The sequence below is a fragment of the Notothenia rossii genome (genome assembly GCF_949606895.1).
Source record: "Notothenia rossii genome assembly, chromosome: 1".
NCBI classification, from domain to species: domain Eukaryota; kingdom Metazoa; phylum Chordata; class Actinopteri; order Perciformes; family Nototheniidae; genus Notothenia; species Notothenia rossii.
Window position 1 is genome coordinate 76108957 of NC_136912.1, and position 15763 is coordinate 76124719.

The window sequence follows — 15763 nt, forward strand, 5'->3', positions numbered from 1 at the left end:
TATACCATCAACAGAAAGCAGTCCATGCTGACCAATCATAGTTAATTGGGTACCCTGTGGTATCTCTACAGCATGCCCTACAGTGGTATCATGTGCAGTATAGGCTCCATAGCTTTACTTAAACTCTGACAAACCACTCCAAGTGAAGCTCTTCTGTCTCACCCTTCTTCCTGTTCTCCCAGGAGCTCCTCACTGCCCTCTGGATCCAGCAGGCCTTTTTCAGCCTCCTTCTCTGCAGCCACTGCACCCCCTCCCTCAGGGGCCACCTCTGCTTCCTGCTGCTGGTTCTCTGCTCCCTCTTCAGGCTTCTCTTCTGGCTGAGGCTCCGTCTCCTTTTCCTTCTCTACCTCTGGTTCTGAGCTGTCTTGCTCCTTCACTTCCACCTTCGACTTCTCATCTCCACTTGACTCTTCGCTGGATGTTGACTCATATCTGGAGGTGGACACAAACAAGTGGACATCAACACCATTTTCAGAGACACCAAAAGCATCCATAGTATGCCAGCAATGATAAAGCAACAATCACAAATTCATGCAATTTGAGTTTTGCAATGTTATGTTATTGTGATACTGTATTGGTTCTCAAACATACTATCAATTTTAAATTAAATAGTTTACATGAAAAGATCCAAATTGCACAAAAACTATTGCTACAGTATGATGTTACAGGGACTGTGATAAAGGCAAATGCAGATTCCACTGTTCTGATTGTATTCAGGTTTTAATGCATATAGTCATGTGTTTATATACTATGACAGTTTACTATGACAGATACTTGTTTACATTATTGCAATGTATCATGATCGATATATCTCATGACCAAAAAATAGCCCTCGCAAAAAATATGAAAATACTTTTTAGAAAAATCTTTATCCATCCTATATTATACATGGACTTGAACATTAGCTCATGTTACAACACTGAAAGGTATGTACAAAAAAAACAAAACGTGTGCAGTAGCAGCCACATCACAAACACCTCAGCAGGTAAAACTAATATGAGAGCATTAAAGTCAACACAGGCCAAGGCTAGATAAATACTAACAGGTCATTACCCTCTAGACCTGGAGCGTGACATGAAAAACAAGCTTGTCTAATGCAACCTTGGCCAAATATCCAAAACATCCCTCACACAGTGAAACGTATACATTAAAATCCAATGGCATGTTTGCACACTCATTTATCAACCTTGAAGAAACCCAACGTTGTTCAGTGAGGAAAGGCTGATGATATATTTAGAGCTGTGGGGGTGGTTGTTGGTGTGTGTGATCATTGGGGTGAATAATGAAGGACCCTCTGTGAGGCCAATGATCAGATAAGTCTAATATTGAATGCCTCTGATTCAGGCTTATTTGTAGACACACACACAGCCCACCACATGAGGCGTTCAGGGGCCACAGCATTCCCTGGATTCCACAGGAGCTCAAGGGAGAGCAAAGATAGGTTAGACCGTCCAAAGAGAAGAAATACAAACAGCAGCCCACTTCCTGTTGTGGGCAGAAGACTAAAGATAGTCAGAGAAAATAGGGTTGTCTGACATGTTTATCTCATTATAAATAGCATCTGGAACAAATGGAGAGAGATCCAGGTTACAAACTCAAAAGAGACAAACTAGATGTAGACAATCTTGTATAACATATCAATGTTATTGATCAAATCTTTACAAACGATAACATTTCAAATTCATTTGTTCTGGAGAATGGTTTTTCGGTTATGTTTGCAGAGCGTTTTCTAAAATGGGGAGGAAGGAATAGACCTCATACAGCTCTGACAAAACATAGCAAAAGCGAGCAGGTCATAAAACAGTGACGCTCAGGAATGTAAGAACAGCAACACAGAAATAACACACACCTAAAATACACAACTGAGGTTATTAGTTTGAATGTCAGTGTGTGAGTTTAGCTCGGTGGCTATGTCTTGTCGGTATTCACATTTATGAACATAGTAAGGACAAAAACTATGTGTCCCATTTGCCAACTGGTGCCTGAATCTGTTCCCTACAACCAATTAGCACTAGACTTGGTTTTGGTTAAAGGTTTAGGCTAAGGGTTACGATTACACATGTATCAGGTAAAGTTAAAGGTGACCTATCATGCAAAATGCACTTTTGTACGGCTTTTATACATGAATATGTGTCCCCGGTGTTCCAGGGAACTCACCAAGTGTCAGAAAACACAACCCTCTCTATTTTCCTCCATACCCAAATCTCTTAAAAAGGGGCTGCAACGGATCTGATACAGACTGATCCAGATTTGAATACTTCTATGACGTCACAGAAGTGGCGCTACGGCTATTGGGCCAACTCCACCAATCAGGAGGAGACAGCCACGGACATTGCCGTTCAAAGCGCTGGAGACGCTGTAGTACATATGCCAGGCCTGTAGATGGTGCTGTTCTCACAGAATCAGCCCATGCAAAGACATTGTTAAATTGAGCGAAATGAGGAATGGCTAAAATGCATGATCTGTTTGGTATTTTGAAAAATAAAAAGTATAAATATGCATTATATAAGTATGGTCCTACACTATATTATTCAAATATAGCATGGTAGGTCCACTTTAAGGTTATGGTAATCATCCAGCGAACTCCTGTCTGTCAATCCTCACACAGTCCACCAATGCATGTCTGTGTTTGTGTGTATCCATGTGCTTCATGTTATAACTATAAACCAGGCAGCTAACTGTCAAAGCTGCCATAAATAATAATCTCCCTGCTTTGAGACACACCTTTGTTCTTCCAACCACTACTACCTGCTTACCTAGAATTCATCAGCTTTTACGAGGGGATGCTCACACTGCATTCAGCATCAGCAAACGCTGACATAAGCACGATTGCACCAAGAACTGAGGTATCATCAATACTGACAAAATCACAATGTACAACACCTTTTCATACACAAACAAACATTCACACTCCCGGAAGCAGCAGTGAGGTTAAGTGTGTATTCAAGCTAGCTTTGACAACTGATATCATGAAGCAGATGCCTGTGTGAGACACAGCCTGTCTTAGGTCAAGCACATACATCTCAATAATATAGCTTGTTGTAAAGGACTTTTTAGAAAAGTGTATACTTCAATTATATTAGTGCACTGTCTACTGGTTATTCTGAATGTAGCCACTTTGACAAAAGACACCTGAGGGAATTATTCTGTAGAAAAAGAAAAAAAAACATTCATGGACACACAAAAAAGGCAGAAGAAACACTTTGTCACGCACAGAGAAAACGAGTCAAACTGAGAGATTGGACGCTGATTAAAAATAAGTTTTTACCCTCCATTCACCCCTACAAACTTCAGGTTTTTCTTGGCTCCCTTGTTCCCCTGCTTGTCAGCAACACCATTTTTCTTCATAATAGATTTTAGACCTGGAGGAAAGGAGGAAAGAGAAATGGAAAGAAAAGGGGAGGGAGGGCGGTTGGTACAATTCATTAGGCCTTTTTGGAATGTTAGTGTTTGTGTGTTGTCTACGTGTGTGCCCAAGATGACCGGACATTCATATTCTGTATCATTATTAAGATGTTCTCATACTTCAAAATACGTTATTTTTTTTTGTGAGTGACTCGTATTATAATTTTTCAGATCTGCCTTTGCTAGATGCTTCAAAATAAAGGCATTATCTATCAAATAAGAATGTCTAAAGGTGATCTGATGTTGGTAGCTCATGAGACTTCAGACAATAATGGTTTGCACATGTTGGCTTTGTTTACAGAAACAAGCAGTGTGTCAATGTATGTGTAACATTTTTGAGGCTGGATGATATTAAAGAACCTCTGGATGAAATTACAGTACAAATAACTGTAGCTGAACAAATCATGTAGATTCCATGTGTTGGCATAGATTGTAGCTTGGGGCCAATCTTTAGACTCTACACAAGACAAAAATAAAACCAACTTGAGAGAACAGTACCATACAATTAAGCAAAATAACTTTTCTTGCAGAATACCTGATAAAAATGTGTTTTAATGTGAGTTCATTAAGTTTTTAAGGATTATGCAAGTGAGATATACTGAAAACAAGACTCTGAAGAACTTGTTCAAGTACATTAACTTCATCAGATTGACTGGCTATTGGAGTAATTTTGGCTTTTAAACGTTCAGCACCTCGGCGATCAAGGCGATGTTCACAGGTGATGATTATAGGCCATTATGACAACATACCACCTTGACATTGGCAGGCCTACTAATGTGTACAACTGCACTGTAATTGATGCTGCATGGGCTCCTTTGCTGACTCCCCTTGGCTTTAAGCCCAGTATTGCTTTCTTAGTGGTTCCTGACAGCGAGACATGATGCAGAGGCACTTTAATGTTTTATGCAAGGACATAAGGATGTGGCTTTGAGCCAGAAACCACTAGCTGAGACCACCATCTAGGAAGAAGAATGCTTTTAGATCCAGTATCCCTGAGGAGATAGCCACAGTGGGAGGGAGAGTTTAAAACATACTTTGCATTTTAATATATCCTCCTACCATCCTCTAATACTGTAAATAAAACAATGGTGTAGTTTAACATCCCTTTAGTCAGAGACGCTGAGATATTTAACTTGTTCATACAAATCTCTTTAAGTCTCTGGTGACTGGGATACGTCAGAATGCTCTACACAACAATAGAAGTTTATTTTTCTAATATTTAAAAAAAGTTAAACATTGAGTTTTCTTCTATTACTATATATTACTATAACATAATTAGTCATGCTTTCTCAAAATCTACTTCAAACAACTTTTGTATATTGTATTCCCAAGATTGAACTTAAATTGAACTCTGAATATAAAATATGTGCGATAGCAGAGTGATTCTGTTCTTCAGCTCCTGGGCCAGAAACTGAACAGTGATGCTTTGATGTGCTTCAGTGTCCATTTGAGAGTGCTTTTTTGTACTTCCCTGTGAGTTTGTGCTTCTAATGTGCAAGAAATACATACATTGTGAAAGTCCATAACATCTGTCATACCATTGTGGCAATGTTTGGCTGTTTCTTTGGAGTATTTTTTTTTATGGAGAGAAAATTAAGACTCAAAGCTACTGCGTTGTACACTTTAATAAAGATTTAAGACTTCTTGATCTGAAGAACACGTTATACAGTATTATGTGGCAAAGAGAGAAGAAGAGGATCATTTCTGTGAATACGGAATTTGGAATTGATTCTGCTCATTGAGTTGATTACATACAGGTAGGCAGGTTTAAGACAGACAAATAAACAAATGTGTAGAGAGTATAAACCATGTGCTACTAACTGAACCACAGGCCTACCTTGTTCCTGCTGTTTGCTGGCTGCAGCAGCTTTCTGGCCTGGTGAGTAGAAGGCAGAGAGGACACTGAGGGAGCTGACCAGTTGACTTTGAATGGAGCTCATTTTGGAAGGACCAGGCTTTCCTCCTGGTTTTGCTGTTGTTGCTGCAGGGACTGCCTTCCCCGCAGGCTTGGTTTTTGCTCCCTTCGCTGCCTCTGTTTTTTTCCCTGGTGTCTGTTTCTGTGTGCTGGGGCTTTCCTGCTGGCTGGCCGTCTGTTGAGTTCCAGTGCTGCTCCCCAGTTGTGCCCACTGCTCGCCCAGAAGCCCTGTTAATCGGGTTACAACATGGCCCAAAGCGGCAGGCGATGTTGGTGACTCACCGGAGCCTCTGCGAGAGGGCTCTGCCTCCCCAGCATCCCGACGTAAGGCCTGGGCTTCACTTGAGTTACGACGCTGAGCTGTCTCGCTGGAGCCTCTACGTAGTGATTGGGTCTCGCTGACATCTTTGTGAGGGGGCTGAGTCTCACTGGAACTTCTACGAGAGCCCTGAGACTGAGGTTTGGCGGTAGATGACCCCTGGCGGGTTGGACGGGTATGCGCTTCTCCTGATCCACTTGGTGCTTTTGGCTCTTTTGTGTCCCGTCGAGCTGCAGAGGTTTTAGGCTGTGTTTTAATGGTTTTAGGATGGGTTTGTACGTCAGTGGAGCCTGGAGACAGGCCCTGAGTCTCAATCTGAGGTTGTGCTTCAGATTGCTTCTCACTAGACTCCCCAGGAGGCTTCTCTGCTGGGCTCTGGTCCTCAACCTGAGATAGAGATGAGGCTTGTTGTTTTACCTGTTGTTCAGATTGCTGTATTGGGGTTTGGGCCTCTATATGAGGTGTACCCTGTACCTGCACCTGGGGCGGATCATTTGTCTGGGACTCCTGGGCTAGAGTTTCACTGGACCCTCTACTGGGACGGACAGGTGCAGCCTGAGGTTGAGGAGGTGATGGAGGTGATGGAGGTGATGGAGGTGATGGAGGTGATGGCTGTGCTTGCTCCGCTGAGGGCCTTCGGCCTCTCTGGGGTCGGACAGGAACCACTGCCTTTACAGCTTCATTCTCTGCTGCTGCTGCTACAACCGTGTCAGTGACCTCAGTTTCTTTGATTGTTGCGCTCAGAATCACATGTTCTTTTATTTGTTTCTCCTCTACAATCTCCGGTGCAACCTGTTGTGTTTTAATTATTTCTGTTACTTCATTACTTAGGGGCTCCATTTCCTTTATTTCTGAGTCATTCTGTGCCATAATCGTTTCAATCTTGGATTCTGTATTTTCTATTTCTGCAACAGGTGGATTGCTACTTCCTTCATCCTCACTAACAATTTTCGGAACTAGAATTTGTTCAGCTGTGCTTTCTTTAGCTGTAATTGAAATCTCAGTGACAACTTTCATTACCACACTTTCACTGTCTGCACTGTCATTTGCTTCCTTGTCTTCCACTCTTTCAATGACCACAGTGTCTGCACCTGCACATTCTCTCACTTGACTATTTGCTTCTGCACCTCTGGATGGATTGTTATCCTGTCGTCTTCCTATCTCTGTCTCAGTCTGCTGGTCTGTCCTTTGTGCCTCCACTGTCTCGGTCACCCTGTCGACAGTGTCCACTCTCTCTGTCACTGTACCCCTCTCTACGCTGCTGGCCCTTGGTCCCTGTGGATGGTCTGTTCCTATCTCTCCCTCGGTTTCTGTGACTTGGTTTACCCTTTCCGCTGTAGGCGTCTCAGTCATCTGATCTTGAGTAGCGATCCTTTCAGTTACTGTGCCCCGTTCGATGCTGTTGGCTCTGGGTCTTGGTGGGCTCACAGCAGCTGCTTCTGCCACCATCTTTTCTAACTGTTCAGGTGTGTCAACTTGAATACTCTCTGTTCCTTGATCTATACTTACAGCCATTGGTTGGGGTACACAAATTGCAATACAAATTCTATCTGTATCTGTCCCCTTATCTACCGTACCAGGAAATTCTGTCTCTGTCTCTTGGTTGGCAAAATCTAATTTTTCTGTCTCTGTCCCTGTGTCAATACTTTCTCGTCTTGGCATGCTGTATGCTTCTGGACTGTACAACTCCACTCTCACTCCATCACTCAGTTGTAGTATTTTCTCCTCTTTTACCTTGTTCTCATCTATTTGTTCTTTCAAAAGAGTATTAGTTCTCTCCAGGTCTTGGCTAGCCTTAGTAAGTTTAGCCTCAAGTATCATTAGCTTCTCCTGCAGATTTGGCATACTGTTTGCGTCCTCCTGTTGTCCACCTTTTGCTTCATCCCCATCGCCAATACTGCTAGTCTCTGCATCTTTTATAGCCACTCTAAGTGATGTTAATTCTGGTCCTGCAATATCCCGCGATAGCTTTTGCACTGCATGCTTAATCGGACTCTCGAATGTCTCTTTTTGTTTGTCTGATATTTCCGACTGTTTTCTTTGTATCTGTGATTGTTGCTCTAACAACACACTGATTTCTACATGTGCTGAGGAACTTTTCAAAGATTCCTGATTTAATTCTCCCTCCTTTTGTAAGACTTTATTTTTCTCTGTAGCCCCATGTTTCCCTTTCCCAGGGACCAACTTTGTTGACAAACGCTCTGAAGCACCTAAGTCTCCAGTGGGTTGAGTCTTCAGAGCTAAGTTGAGCCCTTCTGTAGGTCTTTGTCCCTGTGCCTGAAAGTGTGTCCCAGAATCTGAATGTGATGCTATTATAGAGGATGATGTGGAAACCTGGGCTTCGGCTTGGGCCTGGGCTTGGATCTGGGCTTGGATCTGAATCATAAGATCCTCCCTCTCTTTTCTCAGTGAACTGATCTGGGCCTTTAGTTCAGGGATTGTTTTGACCTGCTCTTCCAGCTCTCTGACCCGCTTCAGTGCCACTGTGATCTGCTGGTGAAGCCCTCCCCGATCCTGAGGAAGAGACCGCCTGTCTGTTATGTCCGGTGAAGCTCGAAACATGTTTTCTGTCGAGCCACTTTCTGGTGTTCCCGCATTACGGTCTGGGCTGCTTGAATCCGAGCCTTTCCGCTGCTGTAGAGTGATAGGCATGCTTGATGCTCTGAGCAGATTAGGACGACTTTGAAACCCGACAGTTTTTTCTTCAACAGCCAGGGCACCAGCTCCTGATTCATCTTTGGGCTTTTCTGAAACATAGACAGCTCCCTGACTGCTTGTCCCCCAGCTGCTCTGACTGGATTTCCCCCCTTCACTTGCTCTAAAGTCATAGATCTGTTGGACCTCTGTCACCCGTGATTTAGGTTTGGGCCCAAGGGTGGACGTCCCAGACCATGTGCTATCCTTTTCTCTGGGGGTTGGCCTGGCTCCATGCCCAGGAAGGCTGAAATTTCTGGGCAGAGTACTGAATTTGGCTGGGCCCTTGACCCTTCGCTGAATGTGGACCCTTTTGATGGTGTTGCCTTTTTCAATGTCGTCAACATACTTGAGGAAGTCCAGGTCAAGGTGAAAGCCATAGGGAGTTTCCACCGAGTAGGGCAGCTGCTTCCTCTGAACACCGCCCTCACCGGCCTTGGTCTGAAAGCCGTTGGCTGTAAGGAATTAACAATTAATCGAAGAATCCTTCCCCTACTATAAGACAATTGACAATAACAATAATGGAAACATCACGACTATGATTTGCGAAAGCAATGTGCAATGGCTTGATGAAATGAGCCTATATCAAATCATTATTATTCCTTTGCACCCACTTGTTCAGACAGTCTGTCCTGAGATGCACACTGTTGCTTCATTATGTATTACCATATCAATTACTGGGAAGTGATTATGCTGTGATTGTGTAAAAACAAAACAATCAATATGTTAACTTTGGCATAAAATATAAGGCTGGACGGTTATCACCTTTAGCCAATAAACCCTTCACTGCTTTTGGTCAGAAAAATACATGGCAAGTTACATTTTGGGGATGTAAGGGGATTGTGTGTTTAAAAACTCACCACTTTTCTTGTCCATCATAGGAATAGGAGTTCTCAGTCATCGACTATGCCACGGTTGGATCTGGCAGCCTACACAAAACAGAAATCTTTGTTAAAGATTGTTGTAAAATATAGCAAATCTATCCATTATTGTTGTAAGTCAACATTCTGCCATCTTGATTTTTTTCAAATGAAATAAGTAAGAGTGTCTGTCTGGTCATTTTGGATAAGGCTCTTGAAAATGCACCCTAAAATGGCTAGAATGTTTATTTTTGTTGAAATAAATTGGCCTCCAAATGTAACTCAAAGACAAAACACAATAATCATTTGCCTGTTTGAGTAAAGATTTTCAATAAGCCACATAAAACCATACTTCAGCCTAGGCTTGGTTGCCAGGGACAAAAGGGTACAGAATATGTGAAATACGTGTACACAACAATACATGTATTGAGATGTGTAACAGTATTTAGGTAAACCCTGCAACATTATGTCAAATGTAATACTAACCCTATAATACTTTAAAGGCACAACAAAACACAGCAAATGATACAATGAAGTATACATCAGGGCACCAGTTTTAACTGCCCAAATTGTTATAGTGAGGAGAGGAAAAGCATTATAATGAATGGATAATATGCAGCTATGACATTAAGTGTTACAACAAAGGTAAATATGCAGTTAATTATTTTGCAGTCTCAGCAACAAATCTTACCAAACAACAGCAAATATTAATGGTACAATGAGGGGGAAAGCAGCACTATTGTATCCATTAACCTTATTTAATTTGCTGTGCTAAGCCAGACCTTTAAAATATATTTAATTGTCGACACAACCCTGGACAGGCCCAGAGAAAGGAAACACGTTCCATCTGGAGCCACTGTATTTCATTTGTTCCTCTTGGAGAAGCAGAAATCAGAGCTGCTTGCCCATTTCTTTTTTTTCTTTTTTACAATAAGCTTACTGAAAAGTAGAACTAAGTGAGTCAAAAAAAAAAAATTAAGAGAGGGGAGAAAACATTTGAGGACTTTCGAAAAGCCTCCTAATAAAATATCCAATATATCTAAAAAAAAAATTAAATACAGCAAGATTTGAGTGAGTTGCACAGCTCGGTTCCATTTTAAATGAACACTTAAGCCCTGGGGGAAAAATATCATTTTTTAGACTCAAGCAAATAGGTACAAACTATTTTTGCAATTTCCATGCAAATGTTGTCACTTGAGACAAATGTCTGCCATGAAGAAATCATATAGCACAATGAACGGAAGCTCTGGTTTAACAAATTATTGAATTCAAACTTCAAGATGTGAGATGTTAATCAGCATTTACATTTCCCTAGGTGGTATACAACAGTATTTCATTGTGCAGAATATTTATTGAAACAGGCACAACAGAAGGATGCTTTAATGCATCATTTGTTAGGATGCCCCTGAGTTAGATGTTGCTAACTATATTATAACTGATGTTATATTGTGATGCAAATAGTTGCCACAGTGCAGGTATGTGTAACAGTGTTTCCTCTGTCATTTGTCAATTTCTCTCCTATTTGGTATCAATTTAACAGTCAAAGAAGATAAAGTTCTAGGGGGAATATCTTAAAAAACAGTCTTTAGAACACTTTTTCCAGTTGAAGTGGCTGTTTTATTGAGGCAAAAGAATCAGAACATGAAATTCCAGACAATCGTTTGTTATACAAAAGAAATGTCAAATGCATAAAGACTCTGGACAAACCATTTGGTATTTTCTGTGTATCAGTTCAGTTCTTTCTTCTAAAGAAACTTTTAACTGACCCGACACCGGCTCCAGTAAATGCTGAGTAGGTTTATTTCAAAGCAAGGATTGCATGAGCCGGCAATGCAATCAATCAAAATGACAGCCAGTCCAGCAAGCAGCTTAAAAAGGAACTGTGACCAGCTGTACTTGGCCCCTATACCGTCTATAATATAGATAGAGCCCTAATAATGAAACAAACTGGTGACCTGGGGCTGAAATGTTGTCTCTTTTACTGATGAACAGATATCTACACACGTATAAAAACACAGAGATGAACTGACTGACAGCCTTTGCACAGAATCTGACACCATGTGATTGTAACCATGGTAACCATACTTCAATTCACTATTAGCCCCTGGAGTCAGGAGAGCATAAGCATTCCTGACTCCTCCTGACAATTAATGCGACTACAACCGGCTTGCTGTCCTTAAAGGCTTAATTAGCCGATCTGGGAGCAGAAGAATGCTGCATGTAATTGCTGAGTGAGGTACAGGCAGACCCCACTGGCAATTATACACAGGGGGCAGGCAACAAAACCCTTCTTAATTAGATCATTACCAAAATGGAGAGGCAGAGGTAGAGTTGGAGTGAATGGAAAAGAAACATGGGAAACTTTAAAAATAAAGGCAGGGAGAAGAAAAGGAAGAATAGATAAAGAGCGGAGAATATGTGAAGCTTCCGTTTGGCAGGAGGGTACAAAGTAAGTGACAGAAGGGAGGATGTGGGAAAAAAGTTACTTGAAAGAACTGCCAGAAAACAGTACTAACCTTCCCCACAGTGATGTAAACATTTTTTAAGTATCCTCCTTTTTAATTAAAATCACTCTCATTGCTTTTTTGACTAATGAAAGGCCTCAGGGCAACAAAATAATCCTATTGTATTTGGTAATGTATTTGTTATATGGATCATTTTCCATAAATGATGAGCGATAGCATAAGTCTGTTAACAATTCAATAAAAAGCACACATTTGTATGTGTTAGCTGTAACAGCACAGTAAGTTGTAAATGATCCATGTTAGGCTATTGATTAAATATTGGAAGCCCCTTATGATGCATGATCCATTCTGGATTACAGTCATAATGACTGAGCAAAAGCTCATAAAGGCTCAGCTTATCCAAATACAGGCTACACAAGGCTAAGGTAGCCGCGGGTATGTGTGTAGGAAGAGTGTGTGTGCCGGCATCATTTTAGACACTCTGAACGTTTTTTTCAGTGTGTGTGCACTTCAATTGCTTGCAGTATGTTGATATATGTGTGTCTTGAACAGTCTGCCACATGCACATAATAACCCCATAAATGACATGCAGTAATCACTCAACACCAATCCAATAATCATGGCAGCTGGTCGAGAGGCGAAGACATTGCTAATGCGAAGCCCGGAAGACAGGAATAATGAAAGTATAGTCAATAAGCTCATATTGACAGACAGTTTTCATTTGCCATCAGCGTGGAAACCTCAACCAAATGTGTACCGTTTTTGGGGGGGGTTCTTTGAAGTATAGATGTGGGAACTCAAATAAATGGTCCACGTTGTTGTAATATTTCCAAAACTCACAACAATCACTCAGAGAAAACTGCGATTTCTGCAAACACAGCATGTTATGGTATATAGATTTTGGGTACAATGGCTACCAAGCTATTGTTAATTAAAACTTGCACCCACTCCTCGATTCACACACCGTAAATACACGCAAACGCAGCAAATAACCGCTGACCAAACCAACCCAGGAAAGGGGGAAGAGTTAATTGAATGTCATGGGTCATTACATTGGTGTGCCTGTGCACTGGATATTGAATTAGTCTGATACACTGACACAGAGCAGGCATGGATAGAAGACAGGCCAACAGGAAATAAGATTTGAGATGGCAAGCAGGGGACAGGAGGTGGGCGGTCGGGAGAGAGAAAGCGAGTGAGAAAGTGAAAATGAGGCAGAGATGGGAGTGGCAGCTGTACTCACTCACATCTCAGACAAGCAGAGCAGCTTTACCGTTAATTTATCCAACTCTTCAGTCATTTTCTGTCTCATACTCATCTAATTAAAAAGAAAAAAAGAACACATGATTGCATTACAATCTCACGCACGCACGCACGCACGCACGCACGCACGCACGCACGCACGCACGCACGCACGCACGCACGCACACACACACACACACACACACACACACACACACACACACACACACACACACACACACACACACACTGCACACACTGCACACTGCACACTGCACAATGGTTGTAGATATAGTAATTGTGTTCTTTAGCTATGTGAAAGCAGCAGCAGGGGGAGAGAGAAACAGGCAGTGAAGCAACAATAACCACAGTCTCAAGTCGTTATCACAGCCCTGACTGGGACCAGCTATCTCTGTTTACCTATGTACTACCTTGAGAACGAAGACAGAAGTGTCCAGCTTTTATACGCAGACTCTCAGCCTGAGAGAGACACAGACAGATTCTCAAGAGCACATGTGCAGACAAACACAGGGACACCGCTTCAGACACAAATGCAAAGTACTGGATCTCCGGTTAATGCCTACTGCAGCACAATCTTACAGGAGTGCAATTTCAACAAAGCAAGAGAAGATTGTATCCCAAGGGCCAGCACACAGAAATATTACTTTGCAATCTAATGTGGGTGTTTAAAGGTAGCTCATTAACATTTAAAGCAATTTGAGGAGATTTAAACATTTAAGGGATAATCAGTAGCCTATTTTCCACATTTGTTTCTAAGTTGTACTCCTCACCAGATTAATTGTTTCAAAAAGAGGCAAGTTTGCAAGGTTTAAAAGCTATCGGTAAGCATGTTTAAATCAATCTAATCTTGAAAGCATTATGGTTAAAAGCCAGTCATCCAAAACTTTGATTGTGCTAGACCTCATCTTTTTGTTGTGGTTAGGGTTATGTTGTTGCATTAATGCCAATGGAGAAAGGAGGTTGCATCAGTCAATAAATGTGCATATTTGATGTTATGGATTACAACTACTTGCGCACACCTTCATAGAAGCACGGACATAAAGTGCAGTTTTTCCTGTGGTATTTTAAACTCAGCAAGAAAGACATTATAGAGTATTACTTCTACAAAGGTAAATGGAATTTATTAGCAACTAAATGCACCATTGCTTGATACAATACACGTTTCTGTCAACCATTTAGTTAGTCTGGTTTGACCAGTTGTTTATGGTAACTAACGCTCAGCTTTAGACAGATTGATAGACTGTGTAACTATGTGCAATTTTGTTACTTTTTACTGGAGGTTAATGTAAACATCATATTTGTGGTATTTGGTATTAACTGACTCCGATTTCAGAGGAATTTCTGATGACAAGACAACTGGGAGCTGGAAAGTTTCTGATTGCCGTAGCAGATCGAATGAAGGACACTGTTGACATAGAGAACATGAAGACGGACTAAGCACTGAGATATCAGATAAATATCTCGAGTGCTCGGCGGGAACAGATCAATCCCTCTGCTCTACAAGAGCCATTTGAGCAGAGTCTCTTCCATCCCACTCCAATCGAAGATTATCTCTGTCTACATTACAACGACACTCTTCTACTATAATAAAGCTTGTGGACCAATTTGTCTTTAATCATCTCTACTCTAGATCCGTCTGGCCCCCTCTCATCATCTATAATTCTTCTTTCAGTCCTAATCCAGTACGATCTAGTCTAGTCCAGTCCAGTATGACAATGTCTGCATTCACAGGCAGCCAGATTGTTCCAATTGTGCTACAAAACATCTGGCTATGAACCCCAGAGAGAACATGACTGGGAGCTTCTGTCGATGAGCTTCATTAAACACTGGCTAAACCCTCCCGCAGGGCTGTTCAGAGGAGGATACTGTTTTATTACAGGTCAGTTCAAACTGCCTTTTCAATGAGGAACTGCAAGTGAAGATAAGGGTTTGCACTGTGTGTTTAAAGAGAGTGTTAAAAACTTCAAACATTTCTGAAAGCATATAAAACAATATTTCAAAGCTCACTGCAAACGATAGAAAATACTGCAATACAAAGAAAAAGCACAAATTGTTGGCTGTAATATGTCTATCTGTTTTTCATTTGCGAGTTTCCTTTGACTCTGTTTGAGGAAACTACTTGTTAGGACATCAAACACTACAGGGCCCAAGGACTTCACTGGTGTTCAGAAGGATGAATAAGGATGTACAGGAAGCATGTGGAGGGTGACCTCCAGTCTCTTTCTCGTCAACTTGGAGAGACTTGGTGAAGCTGCTGCTGAATATAACACCTCTGTTGCTTTGTAGCATGTGATAGATACACTGATCCCATTGATTTACATGTCAACATGTCAGTCTATAGAGACAACCAATAAAAGCAACAGAATTTATGTTTATCATTTTAGCAGGATATCTGGCCCTTTATTTGGACAACTCACAGTGTGTAGGGCCTTTTTCAAAAAAAGCCTTAACCAACACAAGCAGAATCACTTTGCACATGGAGTCATATCGTTCTTTTTTTGAAAAACATTGATGCTTTACCTTTTAGCAAGGACTATGGGCACTCGACATAACTCAGTTACACTATATTGCTCCTCTCAAAGTATAAATTATTTGAACTTTAACTTAAAGTGGACCTATCAAGCTATATTTGAATAATATATTGTAGGGCCATACCTATATAAAACATGTCTGTGAAGTTTTTTTTTTCAAAATACCAAACAAATCATGCATTTTATCCATGCCTCATTTCGCTCTATTTGCTCTTTTCCAGCCTTGTCTTCACAAGGGCTGATTCTGTGGCAAATGAGCTGCAGCTGACCACGCACCCTGCAAAGGAGGGGGGGCGAGGCACGAGCGTCAT

General features: G+C 41.4%; 1 protein-coding gene across 3 annotated transcripts in view; it reads right to left on the reverse strand.

Moving 5' to 3' along the window:
- kank4 (KN motif and ankyrin repeat domains 4) overlaps positions 1–15763 on the reverse strand; it is a 77115-nt gene that overhangs the window by 12692 nt on the left and 48660 nt on the right. For all 3 annotated transcript variants that reach the window (XM_079653539.1, XM_079653538.1, XM_079653540.1), the window contains exons 2-5: positions 9194–9262; positions 5243–8788; positions 3269–3362; positions 163–432 (exon numbers count right to left, since the gene is read on the reverse strand). In XM_079653539.1, the coding sequence (XP_079509665.1) occupies positions 163–432; positions 3269–3362; positions 5243–8788; positions 9194–9212 (3929 nt within the window). In that variant the 5' untranslated portion in view covers positions 9213–9262. The remainder of the gene's footprint in view (positions 1–162; positions 433–3268; positions 3363–5242; positions 8789–9193; positions 9263–15763) is intronic.